This window comes from Lissotriton vulgaris, chromosome 2_1 (assembly GCF_964263255.1).
Source record: "Lissotriton vulgaris chromosome 2_1, aLisVul1.2, whole genome shotgun sequence".
NCBI classification, from domain to species: domain Eukaryota; kingdom Metazoa; phylum Chordata; class Amphibia; order Caudata; family Salamandridae; genus Lissotriton; species Lissotriton vulgaris.
Genome location: NC_141687.1, coordinates 733,527,373 through 733,552,771, shown reverse-complemented (window position 1 = coordinate 733,552,771; position 25,399 = coordinate 733,527,373). Strand labels below are relative to the sequence as shown.

The 25,399-nt window shown below is 42.1% G+C and overlaps 1 protein-coding gene across 1 annotated transcript in view; it reads right to left on the bottom strand.

Moving 5' to 3' along the window:
• Positions 1-23,459, bottom strand: part of PDE3B (phosphodiesterase 3B) — a 1,395,287-nt gene extending 1,371,828 nt beyond the window's left edge. Inside the window, exon 1 of the mRNA XM_086956022.1 lies at positions 22,368-23,459. Within this exon, the coding sequence (XP_086812148.1) occupies positions 22,368-23,141 (774 nt within the window). The 5' untranslated portion in view covers positions 23,142-23,459. The remainder of the gene's footprint in view (positions 1-22,367) is intronic.
• Positions 23,460-25,399: the final 1,940 nt, after the last annotated feature.

The following is a 25,399-nucleotide window of genomic DNA, read 5'->3' as shown; positions in this document are numbered from 1 at the left end:
AGAAATGATTTTTCTTCAACTTCGTACCTTCCTTCAGAACCATCCTTTAATTCCTCCAGTTAAAACTCCACTGTTAGAGCTTTTGCAAAATAAACCCCGTATAGGAATTATTTATTTAAGTTTAATGCAGGAATATGGGGATGACTTAGGTCAATGTCAGTTGAAATGGGCTAACAGTTTAGGTATTCCCGATGTTGATACTTTATTGTCAATTAAAATGGCTGCAGACTGTCTTATAACCGGGATGCTGAAATCCCAACATTTTATGTGTATCCATAATCTTTATTACACTCCAAGCAAAATTGTTAAGTGGAGCACGACGGCAGGTACGACCTGCAGTCGGTGTGGGCTATATGCAGCTGACGAGTTACACATGTTTTTCTTTTGTCCTAAACTTTCAATGCTGTACCAACATATTGAAACTTTATCCATTATTTTGAAATGTGAGATTAAGATAACTCCCGAATTGTCATTACTTGGTATAGACCATACTGTTATTAGGCCAAGACCAATTTCCTACTTTCTTTTTCTCTGTATGGCTGCAGTCAGATCTTGTATTACTAAGGAATGGATTAGCCCAGATCCCCCCACGTTTTTTATGTGGCGGGAAAAACTATTATTTATGTACAATATTGAATCTGCTATATATAAGTTAAAGGGGGTTAAAAAAAGAGCCATGGGGGAAAAAATTTGGGCACCAATGGCCGAGTGGGTCTAATATAATTTATTCTACTGTTTGACTCATTTTTTTCTCCTTTTTTTTCTCTTTTCCTTTTTTTGTCAAAATTTGTTATGTATTTTTAGAACACACTGTTATTTTGTCTATTGTGTATTGCTGTATTTCCTTGCAATAAAACAATAAAACTTAAAAAAAAGAGAATGAAGTATCTACATGTAACTTGTTCAAGACAAACTGCATTTCTGTATATAATATAATTGTTGGTAATACTTTTATCAGTATATTTAATGGCTTCTAATTTATACCCATTTATACGCAAACTGAACACAAAATACCAACATGGCACTCTATTTTGCCAAATACCATCTGCCTTTAAAACGAAAATCAGTGACAATTTGTTGTCACTGAATTGGTGGGCACAAAACCAAAAGTAATTGTTGTAATCTGAAAATGATCCGTGCAATAGTGAATTGGCCAACCCTCAAAATGACTCCATCACTTATTTCACCATAACCATTAGTTAATTTAAAAATATTTCAAAATACCTACGCATACTACCTGTGAGGCCAAAAAGCAAAGCTGTAGTCGCCTTGCCTCAGGATGCATTTACACCTTCCTTTTGAATTATTATAACACTAGCCTTGCAGTGGAGTGATGAGAAACAGTTAGAGTGCCTGCCTACACACAAAACCTAGATATTGGTTAGGCATCGCTGTATGGGGACACACATTTCCCGCTGCATTCTGGTCCAAAAGATTGGAAATTGCCGGCATCACAGGCTCTGCTCTTAAATGGATCAAGGCTTTTCTGAACAACAGAGATTTTCAGGTTAAAGATTAACCTTTCCTCTCGGCTACCTATTCCATCGAAAGCAGAGTCCCACAAGGCTACTCTTTAAGCCCAACACTCGGTTTATATCCTCCCGCTGCCAAGAAGGGTGCAAGCACAAGGCTTATATCTTACGCAGACTATACTCAGCTGGTCCTCGCACTCACCCTGATTCTCAGCTGGCATCCAGTGAACTAAATTCCTGCCCTAAGGAATTAACTGAATGGATGTCTGCCAGCAACATCAAACTTAATGGTGGCAAGACTGAAGTGATGGTTGTCGGCAAAAATCCATCCGGTTGGAAGGAACTGCTCTGGCCCCTATGCCTCAGAAAGCGGTCAGTACCCTCTACGACAGTAAAAGTCTTGTCTTTTCGCTGGACAGCAAACTCTATATAGAAACTCAAGCCAAAAAACAGTCAGCAGCTTCCTTCGGACTACCACGCACATTCGAAAAATCCTGATGTGGGTGCCTCCCTTATACATACAGGGACAGAACAATTTCCATCTCGATTACAGCAACTCCTTGTTTCTAGGAAACCCTTAATATGTCCTAAGATGCTGAAAAGTAATTTAAAAGGCCACAGCCCGTTTTTACTCCTCAAGATCCCCAACACCACTCAGCAGCCCCAGCGATGACTGCCCTTCATTGGCTGCCAAAAGGATTGATTTTAAGGCCTAATGCGTGGCCCACAGAGCAATACAGGGAAAATGTCCCCTTTTGATCCGAAGACTGCGTTTCCCATTCTTACCAAGGAAATCACTACTCTCCAAGAGCTCTTCTCTACAGACAATCCCCAAAGTCAAGAGAGCCAGGTGTGGCAGCGGCTCCTTTGCCTTTCTCACTGCTAAGCTGTGGAATGCACTCCCTGCCAAATTAAGACAAATGCCACCAGAACCTCCAAAGACCCTTCTATTCCAACTTCAGCATGACCAGTCTATGTCCTGCAGGAATGACTGTATCAGTGTCAGGCTGCCTCTTGAGGTAGCTGCATGCTGTGGTGGCTCCTCTGCTAAAGCAGAGGAGAGTCGCCCTACTGCCATTTCATTTTCGGGCGGGGCTAGCTCCATGAATCCACAGCAAGGGAGGAGTGGTTTGCACCCTAGGGCCAGTCAAACCGTCATGCACATTAGGCATGTTCTCCATTGGGCTGTATTCCACAGCCACGTGGTGAAAATGCTCAGCCTCCCCAGGCACTGCCTATGCGTTCAAACAGGTCGTTCAGACCAATCACGATGGGGCTCCTACAGAGAGGTGATTGGCTGGGAGAGTCCGGAAGCCTGGTTTTCTGGTGCTTCCAGCAAACAAAGGTGGGGAGCGCAGCTGCAAAGTCATGTTCCTTACGTTAGTTTCATCATGTAAATACAGATTACATACATTGCGTCCCATCCACACGACATAACGGTCTTACGAAGTGACCTTTTACCCAGTAGCTTACTTCTGTCTCTTCGACATCAGGCTCTTGGTACCATATTTTAATCACTGTACCTGACGTACACAAAATATGTCCACAGTCACGGTAAATTAATTCTGCACATGGGTCACCACTTTCATTCATGGCCAACTGCCAGATGCGTATGCTCATGTTTGTTTAGAAAAGGATTAGCAGGGGATTAGCGAATGTTTTCAAAAACATACCGATTCTAGAAAAACACCGGAGTGACCACTTTAGTATAAAAGATTCTCACTGCTCCTTACCAAGGCAGAGGAAGAATTCCTTCCAGGCTGGACCGAGACTCTGTAGGCTGATCCTTCGACAGGCAGAGACCAGACATACCTTTAGAGGTGCCATCCTCGATGCAGAGACGGGGTCCTTCATTCAGAACTATAAGGGGAAGGGTTAGCACTTCCCCAGGGAATTCTTGGCTCCTTTGGGTTCCTTTAGGACATATCCTACCACTTACACATAGATGCTTCACCTACACATCTAGGTTATGCAGGGTTAGGTAGGCTACGCATCGAAGGAGTAAGCCATTGCTATTGTTTTATGTAATATGCTTTTATTCATCTTAATAGCCCTATGGTAGAAAGTTATCTACTTTTTACGATATTTGTACTAGTGATTACATTTGCCTGCTCCAGTTTGATTGTCGCAGCTAACATGTTTCATACTAGACTGACGCTTGACCAATAAATATTCTGAGAAAAGAATGAGTGACTGAGCGAACGATACTGTATTGTTTCCACAATACTGTATTGTTTCCACGATACCTCAGAAATTCAGGTTTTTCAGTGGTTACCAGAAACTACTTAATACACTGTATAGTTCAGGGGGGTGGTAGCAGGTATAACGGCTGGCTCATCCTGTGGGGGTGTCCAAAGTCTGTCTGCACACCAAGCCCTCAGTTTAGGTCATTGAAAGAGTGCAGGTCCGGGGATGGTGGGGGTCCTAGGAACTACATGATAGCAGGTGTGGCGTGCAGTGGTGCGGCGGCAAGGTAAGCTCATTTGAAAAAAATGTTTTATCCCCGCCTCATCACCCTTGTTCAGAGCAAGCCGCCACTGGCTGCACGCCTTATACAGACACCAAATAGGACAGAATAATAAATTGATAAAAATGAGCATACCTTATAGCAACATGGACATACAAAGTACCACACAAGTGAAGCAATTCTTCATCCAAAAGAAAAATGTAGAATAGTTTGCCATCTGTGTTAGTAAGTTGGTTTGGATCTTTAATCAAACAGCAAATATGTGCTGCTTCCTGTAAAGTACAACACATGTTCATTAAATATTCAAACCGATATCGTCCTCCGTTTAATTGACAGACTATCTTAATGAGGCAAAAGCAGAGATCTTGGGTTTCTATGGGGCCAATGACCGCTTCTGATGCGAGTTTGGGTTCATTTATAAGATCACACAGTATCCTTAAAAAGCCTTGCTCTTTCTCTGCACAAATTGCTAAACTTAAGTTTACACCCAGTTGCCACAATTCAATAAACTGCATTATAAGTACAGTATTACCATCAGAACACACTAAAGCTTTAAAGCTATGATGTACAGAAGAAAAATATTTTTAAAAAGCATTAGCGACTTGCCACAGGGCACTAATAAGAGGATAAAGTATGGTTGCCCACATGCTTAGAGAAAAATACAGACTTTCTGATGAACTTGTTTTCAACCTGTCTTCTTCTCCTGCCTCTATTTCTAATTTCCAGTCTACTATGATTTTTATCAGGGACTGGATGGATTTCAACCACCTGAAACTCAACCCTGATAAGACCGAGTTGGTGCCGACGGGTGGTTGTTCCAGTCCCTGGTCTTCACTTTTTTGGGCCCCTTCCCTTGGTCTCCCTCCGGTCCCCTCTACCTCTGTCAAAACCCTAGGTATTAAACTCAACTCCCATCTTACCCTTCACTCCCAGGTTAGTTCTGTGGTTTCTTCTTCCTTTCTTTCTCTTCGTACCATCCGCAAGGTCTCTCGATTTTTCACCTTTGAAGCCTTGAAACTGATCGTCCTTGCGATGGTCATCTCCCGCCTGGATTATGGCAACGCCCTATATGCAGGTATACCTGCATATAGCCTCAGGCGGTTGCAGATGATTCAAAACCAGGCGGCTCGGTTGGTCTTTAACCTTCCCAAATCCTCACATGTCACTCCCCTCCTGAAAATCTTACATTGGCTCCCGGTTCGGGAACGCGTCCAATTCAAGCTTGCGACTATCACCTACCAGGCTCGACTGGGCACGGCCCCTGCCTTCATTTCCTCAGAGATTATCCCCTACTTGCCAGCCAGGGAGCTCCGATCCTCTTCTCAATTTCTGCTCACAGTCCCCCGGTTTCGTCGGAAAGAGTGGGGAGGTCCAAAATTTGCGACCCTTGCCCCAGCTCTCTGGAATTTATTACCCTTAGAGCTCAGATCCCTAACTCCATATTCCCAGTTTCGAAAAAAACGTAAAGCTTATTTTTTCAGTAAAATCTTTACTTAGTCCCTTGTCACTTGTCCCCCTCCCTTTGTCCCTTGTGGAGATCTGCCAGTTACAGCGCCATGAAACCGCTGGTGTAAGAGCGCTATATAAGAACTTTTCAACTCAAACTCAAGTCAGATTTACCCTGCGACAATGAAGCTGCGTTCAAAGCGTTATATAAAAATGCACAATAGTTTTTAGGCGTTGTGGCCAACCATCCCCAAAACTTTACATACAAAGCACACTCCTTCACTCAGTCCCAGTCTACAAACTATGACATAAAATAAGGGGAAAATCATCACACATTCTTATTTGGCGATTATGCGTTAGTATGGGACAGAGAATCATTTTTGGCAGCTTATGTTACAAATTCACAGCACCTGGAATTAAAGGAGAATTAACGAGGTGGACACTTACCATGGCTCAATTGTGTTCTCATGAAAGTCACTCATGTAGGCTGTATTTGAAATTAAAGTACCCCAAACATTTGGATTTGTGAAAAGAGTCACATCTCTAGTAACAAGCAAAAGCAATGTATGTATTTAACGAGGACCAGAAGTGTACATCAATTAAGTTCTACGGCTGTATAGGTCATTGTGGGGATTGCAAATCATCTCCTGCTCTAGTGAGTGTGCATCCCTGCCTCAAATTCACAAGAGCAAGTTGTAGTGTTTTGATACGACCTCAGCACATATCAAGATCATACATTAGACCCGAGTTTTTTTCCACACTATAGAGAGACACCGACAACAAGGATCTATGATCTCAGGGACACACCAAGTATATTCTCCTTTTGGTAAGAGTGACTACAGTCACTTCACCGCATTGTAGACTACCGACTGATTGTACTATTTGACTGGCCTTTGCCTACTGGCACTTGTCATGTGGGAAATCAATGTCTTGAGTATGTACCTAACCTTGTGTGTACAGGATGAATACGGAGAGAATAAGACATAGGTTGTTGTGGCCAAACAGGGTCCCATCTTATATTAGTTATACATCTGTGGTACCCACGATGGAGGAGATCTCAAGAGAGAGCAGGAGACAACAGATATTACAGGCGTTCTCCCAGAACATTCCAGGTCTTCCTTGTAGCAGGTCAGACATTTTGATGTTGAGGAAGGAGAAAGAGGGAACAGCGGAAGCTAGTTAATTCCCAGAGTACCTTCCCAGCCCATAGTTATCTAGGAGACCCCCTCCCCCAACCCAATCCCTTTGTAATTTCTCAACCCCACAAAAGACGTGTCACCTGCCTTCCTGCACTTGTTTTGAGTTGATCCTGAGAAGAGATCCCAACTTCGAACTGCCTTCCTGGACTGGAGAGAAAGACGATGGCTGGATCAGTCTGAAGAAATTTCAAGAGGGTTACTGGCGGGGAGGGGGTGCTACTAAAGCAAGAACCATAATCTTGGTCGGTGTGAGACACAAGCAAACCCCAAATTAACCAGTGCTTAATCCTACAGCAGCTTGGCAATGATCAGTCAGGCTTAAATTGGAGTCAACGTGTAAGGTATTTATGCAGCTCTTCAAACCGCAATAAAGTCAAGACATTAACACAAGAAGAATCCCACACCAAATTTTAATAAATAATTTAAGGCCACAGTAGAATGGGAGATATGTATTTTTTAATATTTAAGTACAAAAGCACAAGCATAAAACGCCAACTGAGGTTATCTGGTCGAGCCAGACTGGGGAAAAATTACAAGTTCAGGCTGATAGCAAAGTAGAGCGAGCCTGCTACAGGGAACAGTTACAGTTTTTGACATTGTTAAAAGGGAAATAGGAAAGAAGTAAAAGTGGTAACGAAACCTTGGGGGTAGGGGAATTATAACTGGAAAAAATTTACCAAAATGGCTGAAGAGAAGAACCAAAAGAGTTCAACTTAGACCAGTACTTGTCTGTCTCGCTTATGAATTTTGTTTACAGTTGTGTATTGAACAGTGTACATCTTCCCACACTAACACTTTGAAGTGGTACAAAACCATGTGGTAAAAACAATTTGCTAGAATCGTTACTTGACAAAATAAAATTAATCCTGTTGGCGATATTTGGGAAGTTTTATTTTACTAACAGATAGTCGGTATTCACTCATTAACCTATTCGGTGCTCATGACGGGTCCCAGCCGTCATGAGTCACAGTAGGCGTGTGCTCATGATGGCCAGGAGCAGTCAGAACATTGTCCCTCCGCCCACGAGCTGTTAATTCCCCACCTGTGCGGGAGAATTAATCATTGGGCGGAGTTCTGATGGCTCCCGGCCGTCATGAGCACACGCCCACTGTGATTTACGACGGCCGGGAGCCGTCATGAGTACCGCAGCACCACGCCCAACTCCGCCCCCCTCGCACCGCGGAGGATTTCGCGCCATGACGAAGGGGTTAAGTCACATTGTATGGGCATCGGCTGATCAGTCTCCAAGAAGTAGTCAACACTGTATGTTTTTTTGTTTAACCAAGCACCAAACACAATAACCCGTTACCATTTCTAAGCACTGTAAATATTTGATGTTAAGGAAACCAAATTAGTGGCAACACATTTTCCAATCTTCAAAAGGTAGCCTAAAACCTGCCAAAATTCAACATCATGGCATCTAGAACACTGCATTTATCAATTGCAAGAATTCATCATCGCCACCTTGCTTATTAGATTCCATAATCTGCAGTTCATTAGTCCTATGATTGTGCAATGGAATCCTTTTGGATGAGGGGGGCTGGCTGCTGGGTTCGAATATCACACTTAAGAATGGCAAGACTAGCTAAAGTTGAGCACATAGCTATCTATACAGGGGTTTCAAGTTGGTGCAGAAATGGCTCCCTAAGTGGGACCTGTGAACTTAAGCTACATTGCCCTCTGTACACTACCCAATGAATTTGGGATGAGAGATCAATAATCTAAGTCCACATTTCTTACAAGACATATTGTGCAGTGAGATGGACTGGAGGCAAGCATGATCTTTCCATACATACGTTTTCAACATGAAATAATTTCAGCATAAACTTCCATTTCATTAATACCGTCAACTCGCACCTACACTATTTATTTCTTGTATTTGAAAAGTTTTATATAGCGCTGGCTATACCCGGAGGTATCAGATCGTTTTACATTCGGACGAACATTGTTTCAGAGCATAGTTACAAGTTTCTTGAGTTACTGGAGTGAAGTTACAAGAGTTAAAAACATAGATGTAAGGAAAAAAGCAGTTCTGGGGACAGAGATCCAGAGAAGAGCGGATAGGAGCGGGGGGTAGACCAAGGATGAGAGAGGGAAAGTGGTGGCGGAAGATGAAGGAAAACAGATCCGGGAGACGAGGAGAAACAGTGTCAGACGTCCAGTGAGCCTGTGATCCCAGTGGAAGGGGTATCATGCCCACACTACCTCGGTTTGTGGTTCCCTCTGCGCTGTGGACTCTTAGTGCACAATGTTATCAATTATGTAATTTCAGATCTGATAAGGAATGTGATCAATGCAGTCTTTGAATATGGCACAAGTGATGCAATATGTAGGATATAAGCAATGCACGGGAGGGGACAAGTTAGTTACTTTAGGGAAGAAGTTGTTACTTATGATGAACTTGAACTGGTAAACCACATTTTTTTTCTTAAAGTTTAAAACATTCCTGTGTCCCTGATAATTTTCATGTAACTATAACATTAGGTTAACCTTTGTTTTTTTTTCACGGACATCACTTTTTTTTAAATGAAGTAAAAATATAAAGGGCGTCATAAGTAAGGTAGACCTACTGGCTTTGTCAAGGAATCAGAACACCAAAATATAATAAGAAGACCTACTGGCAATATCAAGGGTTCAACACATCAACATATAAAAAAAGAGTTATTGGCTTGGTCAATAAATCAAAACAGTTTATCATTAACTAAGTAATCCAATGTATTTCCATCTACATGCATTGTAATGGTTTATAATAGTCACTGTCACAAGTATTTTAAACAAAGCATTTTTCTTCTAAAAACACAAACATGTGTTGGGTCTTTCTTTAACATTATTCATTATTTCTTAGGCCCTGGGGCCATGTAATGATTTGAAGAGGGGAGCGACATGCATCCCTACACTTAATATCACAATGCAGCCCTATGGGAAGGGGCCCCTGTGTCAATCTAAAATCTCATTGAGTGAGCTGCATGCCCCCTCCCCTAAAATACAAATGTGGCTATCCCCCTTGCCGACCCAAGGGGAATTAATATTGAAGAGGGTGGGAACACAACTTTGTTTCCAGCTTTGACATTGATCCACTGTATCTTAAAGTAAATAAGAGCATTTAGTAACAGGATAAATACAGTGGACATAAACAAATTATTAACTCACGAATACCCAAGGTACAGGTCAGCAGTAACACATAAAAGTGATGGTTTCATAGGGATATCTTTTTATTAGATTTTTTTTTAGATATATATCAAATATAATACACAATACAAAAAGTTCATTCACAAAATATTAGTAACAGATTCCCCAGCCATGCTTTGATTTACTATGATCCATCATCTATGTATTGCACTGTGACCAGCAATTGTTTAATCTAAGATGCATTGATATGTTACATTAGTGAACGAACTTTTTGTATTATTGTATTATATTTGCTATACATCTAAAAATAAATTTCTAATAAAAAGATATCCCTATGAAACCATCACTTTTATGTGTTACTGCTGACATGTACCTTGGGTATTCGCAAGTTAATAATTTGTTTAGGTCCACTGTATTTATCCTGTTCCTAAATGCTCTTATTTACATTAGTGTAATTTTCCCTGATTTAGGAACATATTTCAGGGGTACCCCTATATTTACTCCCATTGATCCACTGTACCGACAAAAAAATATATAGATGTTATTTGGCCCACCGGACAGAGGGTGTCAGGGTATACCTACCTTGTGGATTTCCACTATAAAACTTTTTTTTAAAGTACAATTTTTGGGTCAACGTCTAGCTTTCTGCAAAATCTGGTGTAATTCTGATCAGCCATTTTTGCTACATAATTTCTCAAGTTTCCCCAGGAACATTGCATGAGGAAACTGTGTCCTCCCCCGACCCACACTTTCCTAAGACCCAGCTTGACAGATCACCCTGAAACTGTTAATCATGAAGCGGAGGTAAATTAATTTTTGGTAAACGTTAGCAAGATTTGTCAAACAGCGCCGACGTTATTAGCATAACTATTACCCCAGATATAGAGGCATTATAAAATGTTGGCATCCTTCTACCAACAGGTTTACAGTACACTGATAAAATATTTTCATTAATAAATGTGCCCTTGATCTTAGAGTTAATTACAAGAAGTTAATTACAATATCTTACATATATCTTATATCTTCATTTCAGATGATATAGTCATGTTATCAATGGTGTCATAGAACATGTGATGGGTGATGTAATAAATGAGGTAATTTACAGTGAATGGGAGGATGTCATAATCATATCATCATAAATAACTTTATTTGATTCGAAAGAATCATAAAAGTATAGTTTTACAAAAAATCCACAAATGTTATTTCATATCCAACATGAAGAAAAAAGGTACAGAACATGGTATATTAAAAAGCACAACATCATTTAACATTCAACTCATCTAAAAATTCGTAAGAGTAACATTAAAAAACAGTAAATAATAATCTCCGTCACTGTCACTCTAAACTTCCTTATATAATCACAATCGGATATCCATCAAAAATTATTTTAAAAATCTCTATTAAAAACATGTAAACAGACTTAAAATGCACTGTGATTATCAAAGTACTTATACAAGTCGGTTAGCCTCTCACACCAACCCACTAAAAAGGCACAGAACATGATATATCAAAAACACAACATCATTTAACAATCTACTCATCTTAAAAAGTCATAAAAATTACATTAAGAAACCATTGAAAATATTCTCCATCACTGTCACTCTAGACTTCCTTATGTAGACAAGGTCGGATATCCATCAAGGAATATTTTATGAATCTCTATATGAAAACATGTGACCCAATTTAAAGTGCACTGTGCTTTATGATGGTACATATACAAGTCGGTTAGCCTCTCACATCAACCCACTTGACTGTGCAAAGCAACTGCAAAGAAGAAACTTACTAACTTCAAATAAGTACAATCGCACAAATCAGTAAAATTTCATTTCTATTAATTTCATTAGCTTTCGGTGGCAAACACAATATATCTCGTTCGAAAACAAAAGGACGTGCCAACAGTAGCGATTCCTGGTTAAAAGAGCCAGTCTAATGAAGCTAAGCATAGAGCTGCATATAGCAGCAGTTTGTAGTGATTTTAGGTGCTCAAAACCTTCCATAAAATTACAAGGCCGAATTTCCCTTAAAAGGGGTTTAATAAAACGGTCTCTTGGGGCTTTATAGAGTGTACAAAAGAGCACAAAATGAATTGTACACTGTTCAGCTTCATTGTCACATGGGCAAGGGGGTAGCCTCTCACACCAACCCCCTTGCTTTGGAAAAGAAACTAAAAAGTGCAGTGCATTTAACCGGAATCTTGTCAGATAAAAATGCCATTGCGTATGTACAGAAAAGGACAGATAATACTGTTGCTGTAATATACCCACTTGATGTGTCAATTGAATATTATGGTTTGCCAAGCCTAATACAGTGCAATATGCATGCTTATTCACCATCTTATCTGGTTTAATAGAATCTGGATCATCATAAAAATTACCAAGACCAATTTTAAAAAAAGGTTTCCTTTACATAACGCAGCCATGGAATCTGCATGGCGTTGTCCAAGTTTACACAATCTTTTAAGATTTCTTTTGAGAACAGCAGGTCTTCTGAGGACCATATTTTCCCCCCATAAGAGCAGGGGGGACACATGAATGCTGTCACTCACAAACTCTAATCCCACCTCGGAGTGACAAAAAGTGTTCGGAGAGCTATTTGGAACAGATAAAAGAAGTTTTAAAAACTTGTTCTCAGTGACTTGTATTTGTGCACTTTTATGATATCCCCATACCCCTGCCCCATACGTCGCAACTGGCAAGCATTTAGATTTATATAATGTCATTAATTCAGCAATTGTTTATTGTCCTAACTTGCTTGCAAAACGAAAAAGGGCCTCTATCGATCTAGTTGTCTTTTGTACCCGAGTGGTTATTAGTGGGTCCCAACTCAAGGTTTTATTAAAAAGATTTCCCAGAAAGTTGAAGTTTGGAACTTTTTCAATAGGAATATTATACACAACAAAATTACGCGTTTTAGTTCTTTTTGGGGCACAAACCATTGTGAATGATTTTATAAAAAGTTGACCTTTAGATCCAATCCCTGCATAAATGAATTAAAAGCATTCAAGCATATTTGCAGGTCATTAGCACAGTATCGTCTGCATAGGACAATAAAGGTACCATTAGTTTTAGGGAAGCCCAAACCTTTTTCTAACAAAAAAATTTTCCAAACCATTTGTGTAAATTAAAAACAAAAATGAGGCCAAAATACAGCCCTGGCGAACTCCTTCAGTTGATGTAATAGGCCCTGTTTTTTCGCGCCCAGGGCTGTATTGAATGGTCACAGAAGTAGCAGCATGTAGTCTACGGAGCAGAGTGACCAAAGGTTCCTCGAACCCCATAGACTCCATTATTGTCCACAACTTCCCCCTGCACACAGTGTCGAAGGCACTGGATAAGTCCATAAAGGCCAGGTGCATAGAAATGCCCCTGGACTTCATGTACTTACCCATTATCATAGCCAGATTAAGACACTGCTCCTGTTGTCCCCCTACCTTTTCTAAAACCATATTGCGTATCCACAGTAAGTTCAGAGTAATTCGCCCAGGTCTCTAGGCGGGCCAATAATACTCTCCCCAATAACTTACATGAGGCGTCTATTAAGGAAATTGGCCTGTACCAGCAGGGATCACTTTTATTACCTTTTTGAAAAATAGGCACGACTACTGCCTCTTTCCAGCATGACGGAATGAGCCCCACAATAAATCGCCTTAACCCCTTTGATGCTCATGACGAGCTGAGCTCGTCATGAGGCACGGTTGAGCTGTGCTGATGACGAGCTGAGCTCGTCATGAACAATGGGAATGAAGAATCTGCAGCACAGGAGGGGAATTGCTGCAGCAGCGATGGTGTTAAATACATTAAGCAACAGGGGTACCCACACTTCAAGATTGTTTTAAACAAATCCAAGGGTACAGCATCAGGGCCTGGTGCCTTGAATGAAATGCCTCTTCTCAGGGCCTCCTCCTCAGGGCCTCCTCCACTTCTCCCAGAGAGAGTAAGACACTAAGTTTTCGTGCAGTCTCAGTATTAAGGTGGATTTCAACCTCACTTTTGTTAATCAAACTAGTACACTTAGGGTTAAAAATCTTGGAATAATGGGATTCCCAGACCTCCCCGGTTATGTGCATAATCATAGTCCTATTTTCGTTACTGAGGAAGAGGCGATTAATAACATCCCAGAATAACCTACTATCTCTTAGGTCAGAGGCTTTTTCAAGGTCATCCCAAGCCTGCTTTTTCAATTCCAGTTTCCTTTTTTCAATGGTCTCTTTATAATTTCTTCTAGCTTTTTTAACCATTGCCTTGTCCTGGGGGACTCCGTGTAAGGCCTTTTTCAATAAAGTTTGTGCCGCGGAGCATTAAGCATCAAACCATTTGTTCTCCTGGGTACTACCCTTCCCGGCAGGTTTAAACAAATATGTGGTCACACTCTCACAAAGAGCCTCAGAATTCTGTACTATTAATTTGGGCTCACGGGTATTCGTTAGGAAGGTGGTTACTTGTGAAAGATTGGCTTTAAAGATTGTTTCTTCCAACTTTTTAGGATTTACCCTGTCCCATTTTATCCTAAAGCCATGGTTGTGACTATATTTCATAGGTTGTTCAATTGACTGTTCCCTATCAACCACTGTGTCCAACAATAAAACAAGCAGGTTGTGATCACAAGCAGGATTTACTTCTATTTTAAAATCATTAATAAGATGAACATTCCTACTACAAACTAACAGAAAAACAATCACACTCATTTGCCCCCCCGTCCCTTGAAAGGTTGGAATAGGCATGGTTGAAATGCTAGAGGGCATTACTAACATGCAGAGATCATTTACCACAATAATGTTGTTCAATGCATCGCCCTGTATAGTATGCTTGAAGTGTGCCAGTAAGTTGTTCGTTAATATCAAGTAAACCACAAGCCTTACTCCTGCTTTGATGACATGTGGTACAATTAAAGTCCCCCAACCACATGATACACATGGGAGAAAGAATATCTTTCAGTCACTCTAGCTATTTCAACCTGCAGGCCATCAATAATGGACGCATTCTGTGTGTCAAAAATATTATAGTACCAATTGATTAACAACAAGGGGACAGAGAGCAGAATATTAATCATTCCCAATTGGTACCATGGAGAAGTCATTATTTTATCTATTTTTACTGACTTATATTTTAATGAGAGTGAAGTCATTAGCCCACCTTTTGCCCTCCCAGCCAATGATGGTTCAGCATGAACAACAGCCGAGTAATATCCTTCAAGGCATGGGTCAGTTCTACTCCAAGTCTCTTGAAGGCAGGTGATAAAGGATTTAATATATTCAATCCATGCCTCATCCAATAATCTTCGTGAGATGCCTGCCACATTCCACGAGATTAAACGAAAGGTACACCTGTTTTGATGTTTTACTATATCTGGGTGTTTATTAGTGCAAGGGCTTTCTAATATTTGGCCAGTATGAGTAGTATTATTTTCCTCACAATCTGTAGACGAAGCCCGGATTTTGTCTTTATTGCGAGACAGCTGAGAGTCGCCATGGTCTCTCAAAAGGTCAACCGATAAGAAAGATTTGCTAATGTTCCCATTGCATGGTGGAGATATCATATCTTTGACATCCCTGTTAATGGTCAATAAACCTCTATTAAAGTACTCAGGGGGTCAAAACGATTTGCGTGATACCTTGGTGGAAACCGTGGCGGCTGGATTATTTTATTTTGATACTCTGCTCCTGTTAAGTTCGATAACCAGGTAGGAGGGCAATAGAAAAAACCCAGTGGCAGAATCAAAACTTTTGTTTTATCCATAATTTGATTGAACATCCTTTCGTTAATGGCTCTCACCAACCCTGGAGATCTAAAGGTTAAGACTATGCAATCCCCCACCAATGATTTCTCACCTGATCCTACCCATCTGACCCTTCGTGCCATCTTAATTTCAGAAAACAATATAATACAATTTATATCGGTCTTGGCATTTAAAAGATTCAATGACTTATTCCGCAAAGACGGCCAGTCTACCCCTTCCTTGGGTTTAGTGGGCGCACATTTGCTAAAACAACAATGTGCGGCGTAGTTTGAGGTGGCAAGTTTAAAATTGTGTCTGGGCTGCTAACAGACAAGTCGCCTAAGGAACGTTCTACACTAATAGTCGCACAGGTATTTGGGTGATGGCTCTCTATACGTGCTAACCGATTTTCAATGTCAACCAATTTAAGTACAATAGGTTGTAAATGGGCATTCATCATTGCTTCCAGCTTAGTCCAAAAAACTTCCTCCGTACCTTGATTTATATTTATTGCCATCAGTGCAGGTGTTATATCTATCGGGGGAGATTCACAGCTTGGCTCAATCTCTTGCATGCCCCTCTTTACTTAGGGTTTAGATATGTGCTGTTTACATGATCTTTTATTTATCTGTCCCTTCCGTTTTTTACCTAGTAATACCGGACAGTTTCCACTTAGCTGTTTTGATTTCTGTGCCCTAGTTAGTACATTGGGTTCATCTCTAATGGTAGGAGAATCCGGGATTTCTTGGGATTCTTGGGTATTGGGAGAATCTAACAGCGGTGGGGAGCACACGTTAGGTTGTGGCCCTCCTTCCATCTGACTTTCATTAAGATTTAGACAACTAGTAGCAAGGCGACTCTGGAGTAATTGTGAATCTAAAGACAGCCTACGTTCTGTTAACTTAATTTAATTTATAATTGCAGATTCAGCTCGTATTAAAAAGGCATCCAGAGTGCCTGCTACCCCTTTCCCTTCCTTAGATTTCATCATTGCAGACATTACTTCCACAAATTACACGACTGTCAGCAAACAGTCCAAGCCAAAGCCAAGGTAATAAACCAACGTATAGAGCAATATGCGCAAGGACACTCACCAGGCAATTAGACAATTACCAGCACCCGATGCAGCAATACATACGCAAAAAGTATTATTAAGTTCACTATACAGTTTAGGGCCAAAGTCTTACTTCATCCGGATAATCAGATGTTAGGTCTGTGGCCCGGCCTCCTTTGCCCCCAACGGCCAGAGACGGCCTGCTCTTTGCCCTGCGTCCGCCCGCACCCGTCCCGCGTTGCGGGGGGAAAGGCAGAGCTAAATAGCGCAATGGTGGCGCCTCCCCATCTCAAACAGCAGCAGCTGGGGACATGGTGCAAGGGCTTCAGGGGCTTGTAGTCCCCCCTGGGAGTAGCATCGACCAGGTGGCGCTAAGATGAAGAGTGCCTGCTGAGATGGCAGCGACTGGGTGATGGCCTCGGGACTCCTGTCCCACCGAGGCAAGTTAGCAGGCAAAGAATGAAAGCAGGCAAAAGGAGAATGCTCATTACAACCAGTCGTCTGCTCTGCGCGCGGGCGCTCTGCAGCCCCTCGGGTCCCCGCACGAGGCCTCTCCACGGCCACGGTTTGCCGGTGCTGCCGCTGCCCCAGAAGTGGAAGCTGCGTCTGCGACGCCTGGCCCGGGAGGATGTAAGTTATGATTTAGGGCATGAGTTAGTTACTTGAGATAACTACAGCTCATGAATTTTAGTGGTTTTCTTCTTTAAAACCTGTATGCTTAACTGACATTTTCACATAATTAATAACGCTCAAACTGGACATACAACCATAATACATTTCTCTAGGGGGTGAGGCTCACCACACTTAGACAACCAGGTATTAAAGAAAATAGTTACATTTGCTCAACAACAACAACAAGAAAATCCTTCAAGATCCCTTACAAATAAAACAATGGTCGGGTGAGGGCAAACTTTATATATTTAACATATAGTTAATGTTTGATCTATGAATACTTCACTATCTTAAGTGGAATCCAGAATTGGTTAAGGAGACATGCTTAAAAAAAAATTTAAAAAATTAAAAAATTTAAAAAAAAAAACACACAACACATAACAAACTCTGCCGCTAACGCTTGCAATCAGACAATGCGAATTCCTAAGAATCTTACACACTTTGTAGTTTTGTTATTGTAAAACATACATTACCAGAACCTTAACAAGAAAGGTTTCTTTTGAAATAGTGTTTACTTGCTATCCTAACTCCCCTATTGATTAACAGACCAGCTCTGCCCACATAGTGGAACATGTAATGCTTCAAAAGAGAAATCTTGCCTAATTTTGACAACAGAATCAAAGGTTATGAGGCCAGATTGGGAAAGTAGTCCTTATACTAATTAATAACAGAGTATTCCATAGAGCCTAGCTATTCTCATGATAGAGCCCAGATTTAGAAAACAAAGCAAAAATCAAGTATATAGTTATATTAGATGACTTATGCAAATGAAGTAGCACTACAAGGATATGTTATTCAATGTATAAAATGAAGCTAAATTATACTATGATTTTAGACATGCCATAAGAAATTAAAAAAAATCCACAATATGCAGCTAGTCCTTCGAAGGGTATCCTAACTTTACTAGTTTCAATATGAGATTTTTGTCTCCAACTATCAGAAGCAGACCCAAGAAATCAGGCTGGTGAGTTGTCTGCCCAACACATGAGTGGATACAGATGTTAACTAACCAAAAGGGTTAATAGAGTACAAGTATTTATAGAAAGGGAAACTGTTGTAGTAAGAATATTTACAGGAAGCTAGGTAAAGAAAGAAGGACGTGAATTAACATCACAACAGAAGCCATACCATGTCACCTTAAATGATGTAATACACATTCATAAGATACAAATTGAGACTTTTCACAATTAGAGGCCTCTGTTCCCAAAAAAACAAAAACTCAGGAAACTATGTTATTATATATATATATATATATATATATATATATATATACACACACACACATATATATATTTTCAAATGCAAACATTGCAAATTAGTTCCATCACAACTAACACTCAAACGATGGTGCCAATCGTAATATTGCTTACTGGACAGATATTCTGAGGGGTAAATATATTGGATTATTTTGTTCTTTACTACCCATAACTTTATTCATCATCAAAAAACACTCCAATTGGCCTTGTATAACATAACGCATGATCTCAGACTACCCAATTTGTGCGAAGATTATAGCAGGTGTAACCAACAGTGAACCCTCTGTCCATCAAAACTCATGCTCTAGGCCTCATTCAGGACGTGTGTGTGGGGGGGAGGGGCGTGGGGGGGTCATTGCCCCTCAGCCCTGTGAAATGGACTTTAAAGTTACAGCTGTAGAAATGTAAACAGCGAGTCAAGTATATAAACAATGAAGCAAGGTTAGAAATGTCCACGTGTTTTAAAAATGTTTAAAGAATAAAAATTTAACTAAATCAAGTTTTGCAAGAGAAGGTTTGGTTACCGGGTCTTACATATTCTCAGGATTAAACAGACTAGAGTCACAGCAAGTTGAAATGTGCCTCATTTTCAGTTCATTTTTATCTTCCTAAAACGCAAATAACTTAAAATATAATGCAAAACTTCAAAAACAAAAAAAGTTATGCTTGGAACATTTTTTGTAAATACAATTTTGAGCATGGTTGGTACAGTAAGCTTGATTCACTATTTATACAAAAATGCAGAGTTTCATGGACACTATATATTCTACCTTATGGTCTGACTATACATGTGGACATATATTGAGAAAACAATGGAAAATGTGACACTGCACTATAAAATACAGCTGTTTTATCTCGGATTGAAAAAGTAGGTCACTGAATTTTAATATGAAAAAAGCTACATTACGGTCATAACAACATTGGGGTGGGTGGCATTTCAGTAACAGGCTGCTAACTTAAGCACATCTAACGTTCACATGCCTGTGACAGCGCAATATGGCAAATAAAATCAACCTTTTGGTGACAAAGAAAAAAATGTTTATAAAATAAAGTAAATAAAACACAGAAAGCGTCGAAACACGTTGATAAATGGTACTAAACCACACTCTCTCCACTCGTCATCAAGTATGGGATGTAAAACGCAGGCTCCTATTATATAAAAGTAAATAAATAGTACGCCAAAGCCTTACTCAATGCGAACAAACCTAACGAAAAAAAGTTAAGTCCCGTTTCAAAAATAAATGTCTAAGCACAATGAAATGTTTATTCAACGGCTTGGTGTTTACAGGTAGAACAGGTCTCACTGCGGATGCTACTGAACTATGTGGTGGTGAATTTGGCCAGGCAACCATATATCTTAAACTGCTTCTTTCGAAAACCACGTTCACTGCGTGAAACAATATAGTGTCAGCGTGAACGCTTCAAAATATAGCTGACAAACCACACGGCATGAACCTTAACCGATGAATTACTAATGCCAAACAGGTTGGATTATTCCTGTGCGAATTAAGGATATGACCAAATGATTTCGAATGGGTAAACGTTTTGAGCGCAGCTAATGCCTGCATAGCAGTTGTAGTTCAAGCTAATAAGACGCAGAGTTGATAGTGCTGTCCAAATGCAACATGTATTGTGCCAATTGACTTTTCCTATAAATAAATAAAAATGCGATTGTACTAAGTACATGGATTAAGAGTAAATCTGAGACAGTACTTAAATCACAAAAAAATAAACTGCAGTCTGCACATTAATTCGCGGAATGCACATTCAAGTGAAATACTGCACGGTGGCCAGCAGTCAAACATTTGCAGGAATACGGCTGCTTGGTACGCTATCATTAGCAAGTAAACACCTCGCCTCCAAAGGTCCCCTAAAAGGGTACTGTGATGCAGCCCAGTCACATGTGTACCCGCTGAAGTGAACATCTGCTGCCACTGCATAAATACTTATTGACATTACTTCCGCTTCTACAGCCACCTATCTCAGCGTAGAATTCAACTAGTCACGCACAGGTCAGTCTTGGTGTCATGCTCTATAAAAGTCGAGCATAATACACATGTGCACAAGAAAAGGTGAGCTTGGGTGAAAAAATAAAGTTAAAACTGGTCCACTTGTACTCTAATCAAAAAGCTGAGTTTGGAGTATAGTATGTTTCTAAACAAAAAAAAAGCAAACACAAACATTGGTTACGCATTCACAACGTAAAGCATTCCCGTGCCACGAGTATGTGCAATTAATACCACAACACCCAAAGGCAAACTGCCATTTACAGTTATGAAAATATTAACTTCGAATGCATCACTACAAGAAGAACCCGTATCGGTGGTACTGCTCCGTCCGAGTGTTAAACAAAGCCGTATTATGGTTTGGAGTATTCGACGACCAGATGCAAACTGATTAGCTCCCTGCCACGTACCCTTCCCTACAGCATACAAGTCCCTTTCCAGCTACGCACTTTACGTTTTCAAAAATAATCATTTCAAGTGACTCCCATTAACAAGTCGATGAGAAAGAAAAACATGCAAAGGCTGCCCCCACAACCCCCTCTGAAATGTGCACATCGTGTGTCTGTTTACTGACATCACAGGCCTTGGCGCAGATACAATTTAAATAACTAATCAAATAAGATACCCAAAGCATAGCAAGAAGACAGGGATTGTATGTGATTTATGGCAGCCGAAGAATGGGCAGCAGGTGTATCACACGAAGATCGTTTCTTTCCGAGGCTAATGGTTCATTAGAGGTTACTTAGCGGTGTTTCCCGCAGAGGCGAACGGAGCCCTTCCACACCCATGCTGAAACGTTATGCATTATAAATGCTCTGCTATTTAAGTGAATTAATACTATTCCCAGTGGACACGATACGGGAAAATACCTCTAGAGTAGTTCAATTCATACACAAATCAAGCAGCTTTCTAAAGGTAGAGGAGAGAGAAAATGTTGTCTTATTCTGTTCTACTGCGTGGCCAGAAATATCAGTATAGCAAATAACCGCCGTAAACTCTATTACCATGCAAACAATCCGTAAAAATGCGATAACCATGTAAGTGATGGTACTTCTACATTAAGCGGCGGTGAATGGATGCACCCACTGAAATAAAGTATTAGTACTCGGAAAATGCCTTATTTCCTCTTCTGCTGTGTTTTTTCTAGCTCCTCCATTTGACCTCTAGTTAATGGTGCGTTTGTACCGATGTTCTACCTATGATTTAGTCAGTCACTGTTCTCAGAGCACTGCGTGAGTTATGAGTGTGCTTACCTGTTTTTCGCTTTAACAGCTCTACCACTCTGGGGTTTGGAGTCCAACAATCTTATGCGGTGGGCATGCTACTGGGCTTCAGTTATGGCCTAGTTAGTACCGTTTTATTTTTAGTTCCCCCCGCACTGCTGTGGATCATGTCTGTCTCTCTCCACAACACGTTTTGGCGCTGCAAGAAGACTACTATTTCTCCAACATCTTACCAGTGCCACCGAGGATGGATAGATCACGTTGACGGAACATGCCTTGACCCCCACCCCTCCCCCTACTCAGCACCTCTGTGCTGGGAGCAGAGTTATGGCCCTGAATCCGGTGTGAGAGCATACATTACACCCTGCCACTGCATCACCTCAGTTCAGTTACTTTGAACCCGTGGGGTTCCAGGGTCTATTATATACACTCGAGCTGTTCACCATTCTGACTGATTTTTCTACCCTTTCTTACCAATACAGTCCGGCGAGACCTTCTCTTGCTCGGAAACTTCTCATTTGAGGTTTGTGCATCGTGCTGGTTCTCTCTCTCGCTGAGACAGTCCAAAGTCATGCAAGGCACTGACTGATACGACTGAAACTCTCCATGGTTTACCCGCAAGTAAAGATATTTGACTGCAGCAGGTCCCAGCAATAGCAAGAGCCCCAACATGTCTGGCCAACCGCACCCACGAACCACACAGAAGTTTTGGGGTTTTTCGCACCTACCTGCTCCCGAGAGATGCAGGGCAGAGACGGTCTCCGGGGCATCTTCCCACTGCCATAGTAAGTGCTGGAGGTCTCCCCCAGAGACACACAGCTGGACCTCCTGCGAGGCCGGATCACGGGTACCTTTTCTTCAGCCACCCCTCCTGGGACGGCCTCCCGGAGCTGGCCGAAAAGGTCCGAGTTGAGGGCCAAGAGAGAGCCCACCAGCCCAGCCAGAAAGGCGCAGAGGGGACGGGCGGCAGGAGACAGGGAGCCCAGAGCCGTGACGGACTGCAGCCAGGCCAGGCTGGCGAAGAGCAACAACACCACCGCGGGTCGCAACCGGAGGCCGAGGAACAGGGCGAGGAGGGCCACGCATCCCAGCGCCGCCAGCAGCCGGCCCGGCTCTCCCGCAGCCCCGGGTAACAGCGCGTCCCCCAGGGAGCAGCAAGCGGGCAGGGCAAGGAGTCCAAGGCGGCCCGCGCCGCCCCGCCGCTCCCGGGACAGCCAGCCGCTAAGGAAGAAGAAGGCGCAGCCGGTGCTGAAGAGGGGGCTGGCCGCGTGCACCAGGCTTAGCAGGACGGGTTGCAGCGGCGGCCACCCCGGGCTCAGGCACAGCAGGGCGGCCAGCAGCACCGCTGACACTGCTCCGGCGGCCGCCAACCCCCGCGGGACAGCGCCGTACAGCAGCACTAGCAAGCCCCTCCGCGGGTCGGTCTTCAGCGGGCTGACGGAACTCTTCACGTAGCCGTTCCGCAAGCCCTCGGCAGGGCAAGCACTGTCCGTGTGCCTCATCTCGCCCTCGGAGCCCCTCACAGCCTGGCCGCCCTGCTCATTGCTTTCAGTCACCCGCTGCCGCCAAGCGAGTGCCACGTGCCCTCATCTGCAGCAGAGCAGCATGTTTTTCGTGGATTCTTAACTGAAAAATGTGTTTTTTAATATTTTTCTCCTCGCTTTTTTCTTTCAGAAAACTTCGGACTCGCTGCCGCCCCCAGACTTCGGCAGCAGCATTATTATTTGCGGCAGGGAGGGCAGCGCAGCGGGGGCGCGCACGCAGCTCCCGGCGCCATAGCTGGGACAGCTGTCCTACCCGCCCCCTTGCAACTACCCTCTGGCGCGCGCACGTGCCGGCCTCCAGAAAGTGGCTGTTGAAGCAGCAGCTTCAATAGCGCTCGCGCCAGGCAACCCCAGCCCAACCGCCGCCCTCGCTCTCATTGGCTGATTGGTGTCTACGCGTGCTGCAGCTGTGGAAGTTGACGCCTGCCAGGGCCAAGGGCAGCGAATGTATATAAACGCGACTGAAAGGTTAGTTTCTTTCAATGAAAGTATGTATCATACATACCTAGGCGTAAATATTTTGAACACTAAGAGGGAACATTTATTGCACAATGAGTGAATATTTAGTGATTGAATACCAAAGACTTCAATAACGTACATACAGATTAAAATGCATGATGTCAGATCACAACACCACGCGGATAATCCTATTTTCACTGGATCCTTTATTTGAGAGGATGATGCCTTAACATGGAGCGATGGTGTGCATAGTGTCTCTGGAGAAGTCTTCGTTAATTGTTACAAGTGTCCCGGTTAACTGAGATATATGGTGTAACGGCTGTTACTGCACATATCACAGTTGTGAGTTTTGTAATAAATGTTATGAGGCCAAACCTGGGCAAACATGCCAATTATGATGCTTAGTTTGTAAAAATGTAAGTGCCAGATCCCTTCTAAGAAGGCTACTGCAACTTGCACGAACCGTTGCCAATGACAGCCCTGTCGATGCCTGTACCAACACAGCTACCATGCTTCTACAAGTGTGAGAATTCTGACTATTCCAGGCCACACAAAGCTTTAAGAATGAGATGGACTGCCGAAATTGATCTTTTATGTGTATTGAATTATTAAACACACTTAGGTCATCTAAAAGTAGCAAAGAGCCCCACCATGTGGTGAACTATCACGGTGCCGATGTTGAGAAAAAAAGTGCTGAGCATTGACGAATGTAACACCTGCTCAAATTAAACACTGGCCTTATGTACAGAACATGCAGGTTTTGGTACAGTAAGCATCCAAAATCTGCATGTTATTCGCCTAAACTTGCAATCAGTAGCTAGTTATTGCACTTGATAAATTCTGATTCAGCAAATTCGAAGTTATTGGGTTTGCTAAACATCACATTGTTTACTAGGCCACTCGCAGTGAAGGCCTAATTTCTTTTTTGACTAATAAGTGTTTGATTTGTTGTATTCTTCCCCAGCTTTATACTATTCTAATGAGCAACCCAGTAATTGTGATATGTGCAGAAACTGCTGTTCCAGCACATCTAACAATAATGAGATTTGTGATAAATATCAGTGGGTCAAATCTGCGGACATTCATTGGCAAAAATGCCTAGTATTTATCTGAACATGCATATTTTGGTGCTTTCTGTTCAAAATGCATATCCTATTCCCTCAAAACTCATAATTGAGTGATATTTATCGCACCTGATGATATCAAATTCAACTGAGTCGCACTCACCACGCAGGTCACAAACTCGACCCTATCTTCACCTCCAGCAAACATATCTCCTTCAGTCACACCACAACTCTCCACTGGACGGACCACAGCTGCGTTCACTTTATCTACAATAAGACCACAACCCACAACCATCGTCAACCTACTCTGCGAAGAAACTGGAACAAAATCACCATCGACCAGATCTCCTCATCGCTTCTTCAAAACCCCCCTGCCCACTCTTCGAACTCCAACCAAGCAGCCATTAACCTCACTCAATGGCTAACCAACAGCGCCGACATCCTAGCACCCCTCAAAAAACATCAAATCAAACTAGGCAACAAAAGCGCCCCCTGGTTCAACGATGATCTTAAGAAATCCAAGAAACTTTGTCGCTCCCTTGAGAAGGCCTGGAAAAAAGACCCAAACACCAGCACCAGGGACGCCTTCAAAAACGCCACCCGCATACACCACCAACTGATCCGGACTGCCAAGAAAGCCGCATTCAAAGACCGACTAGACAACAACGCCCACAACAGCAAGGAATTATTCAA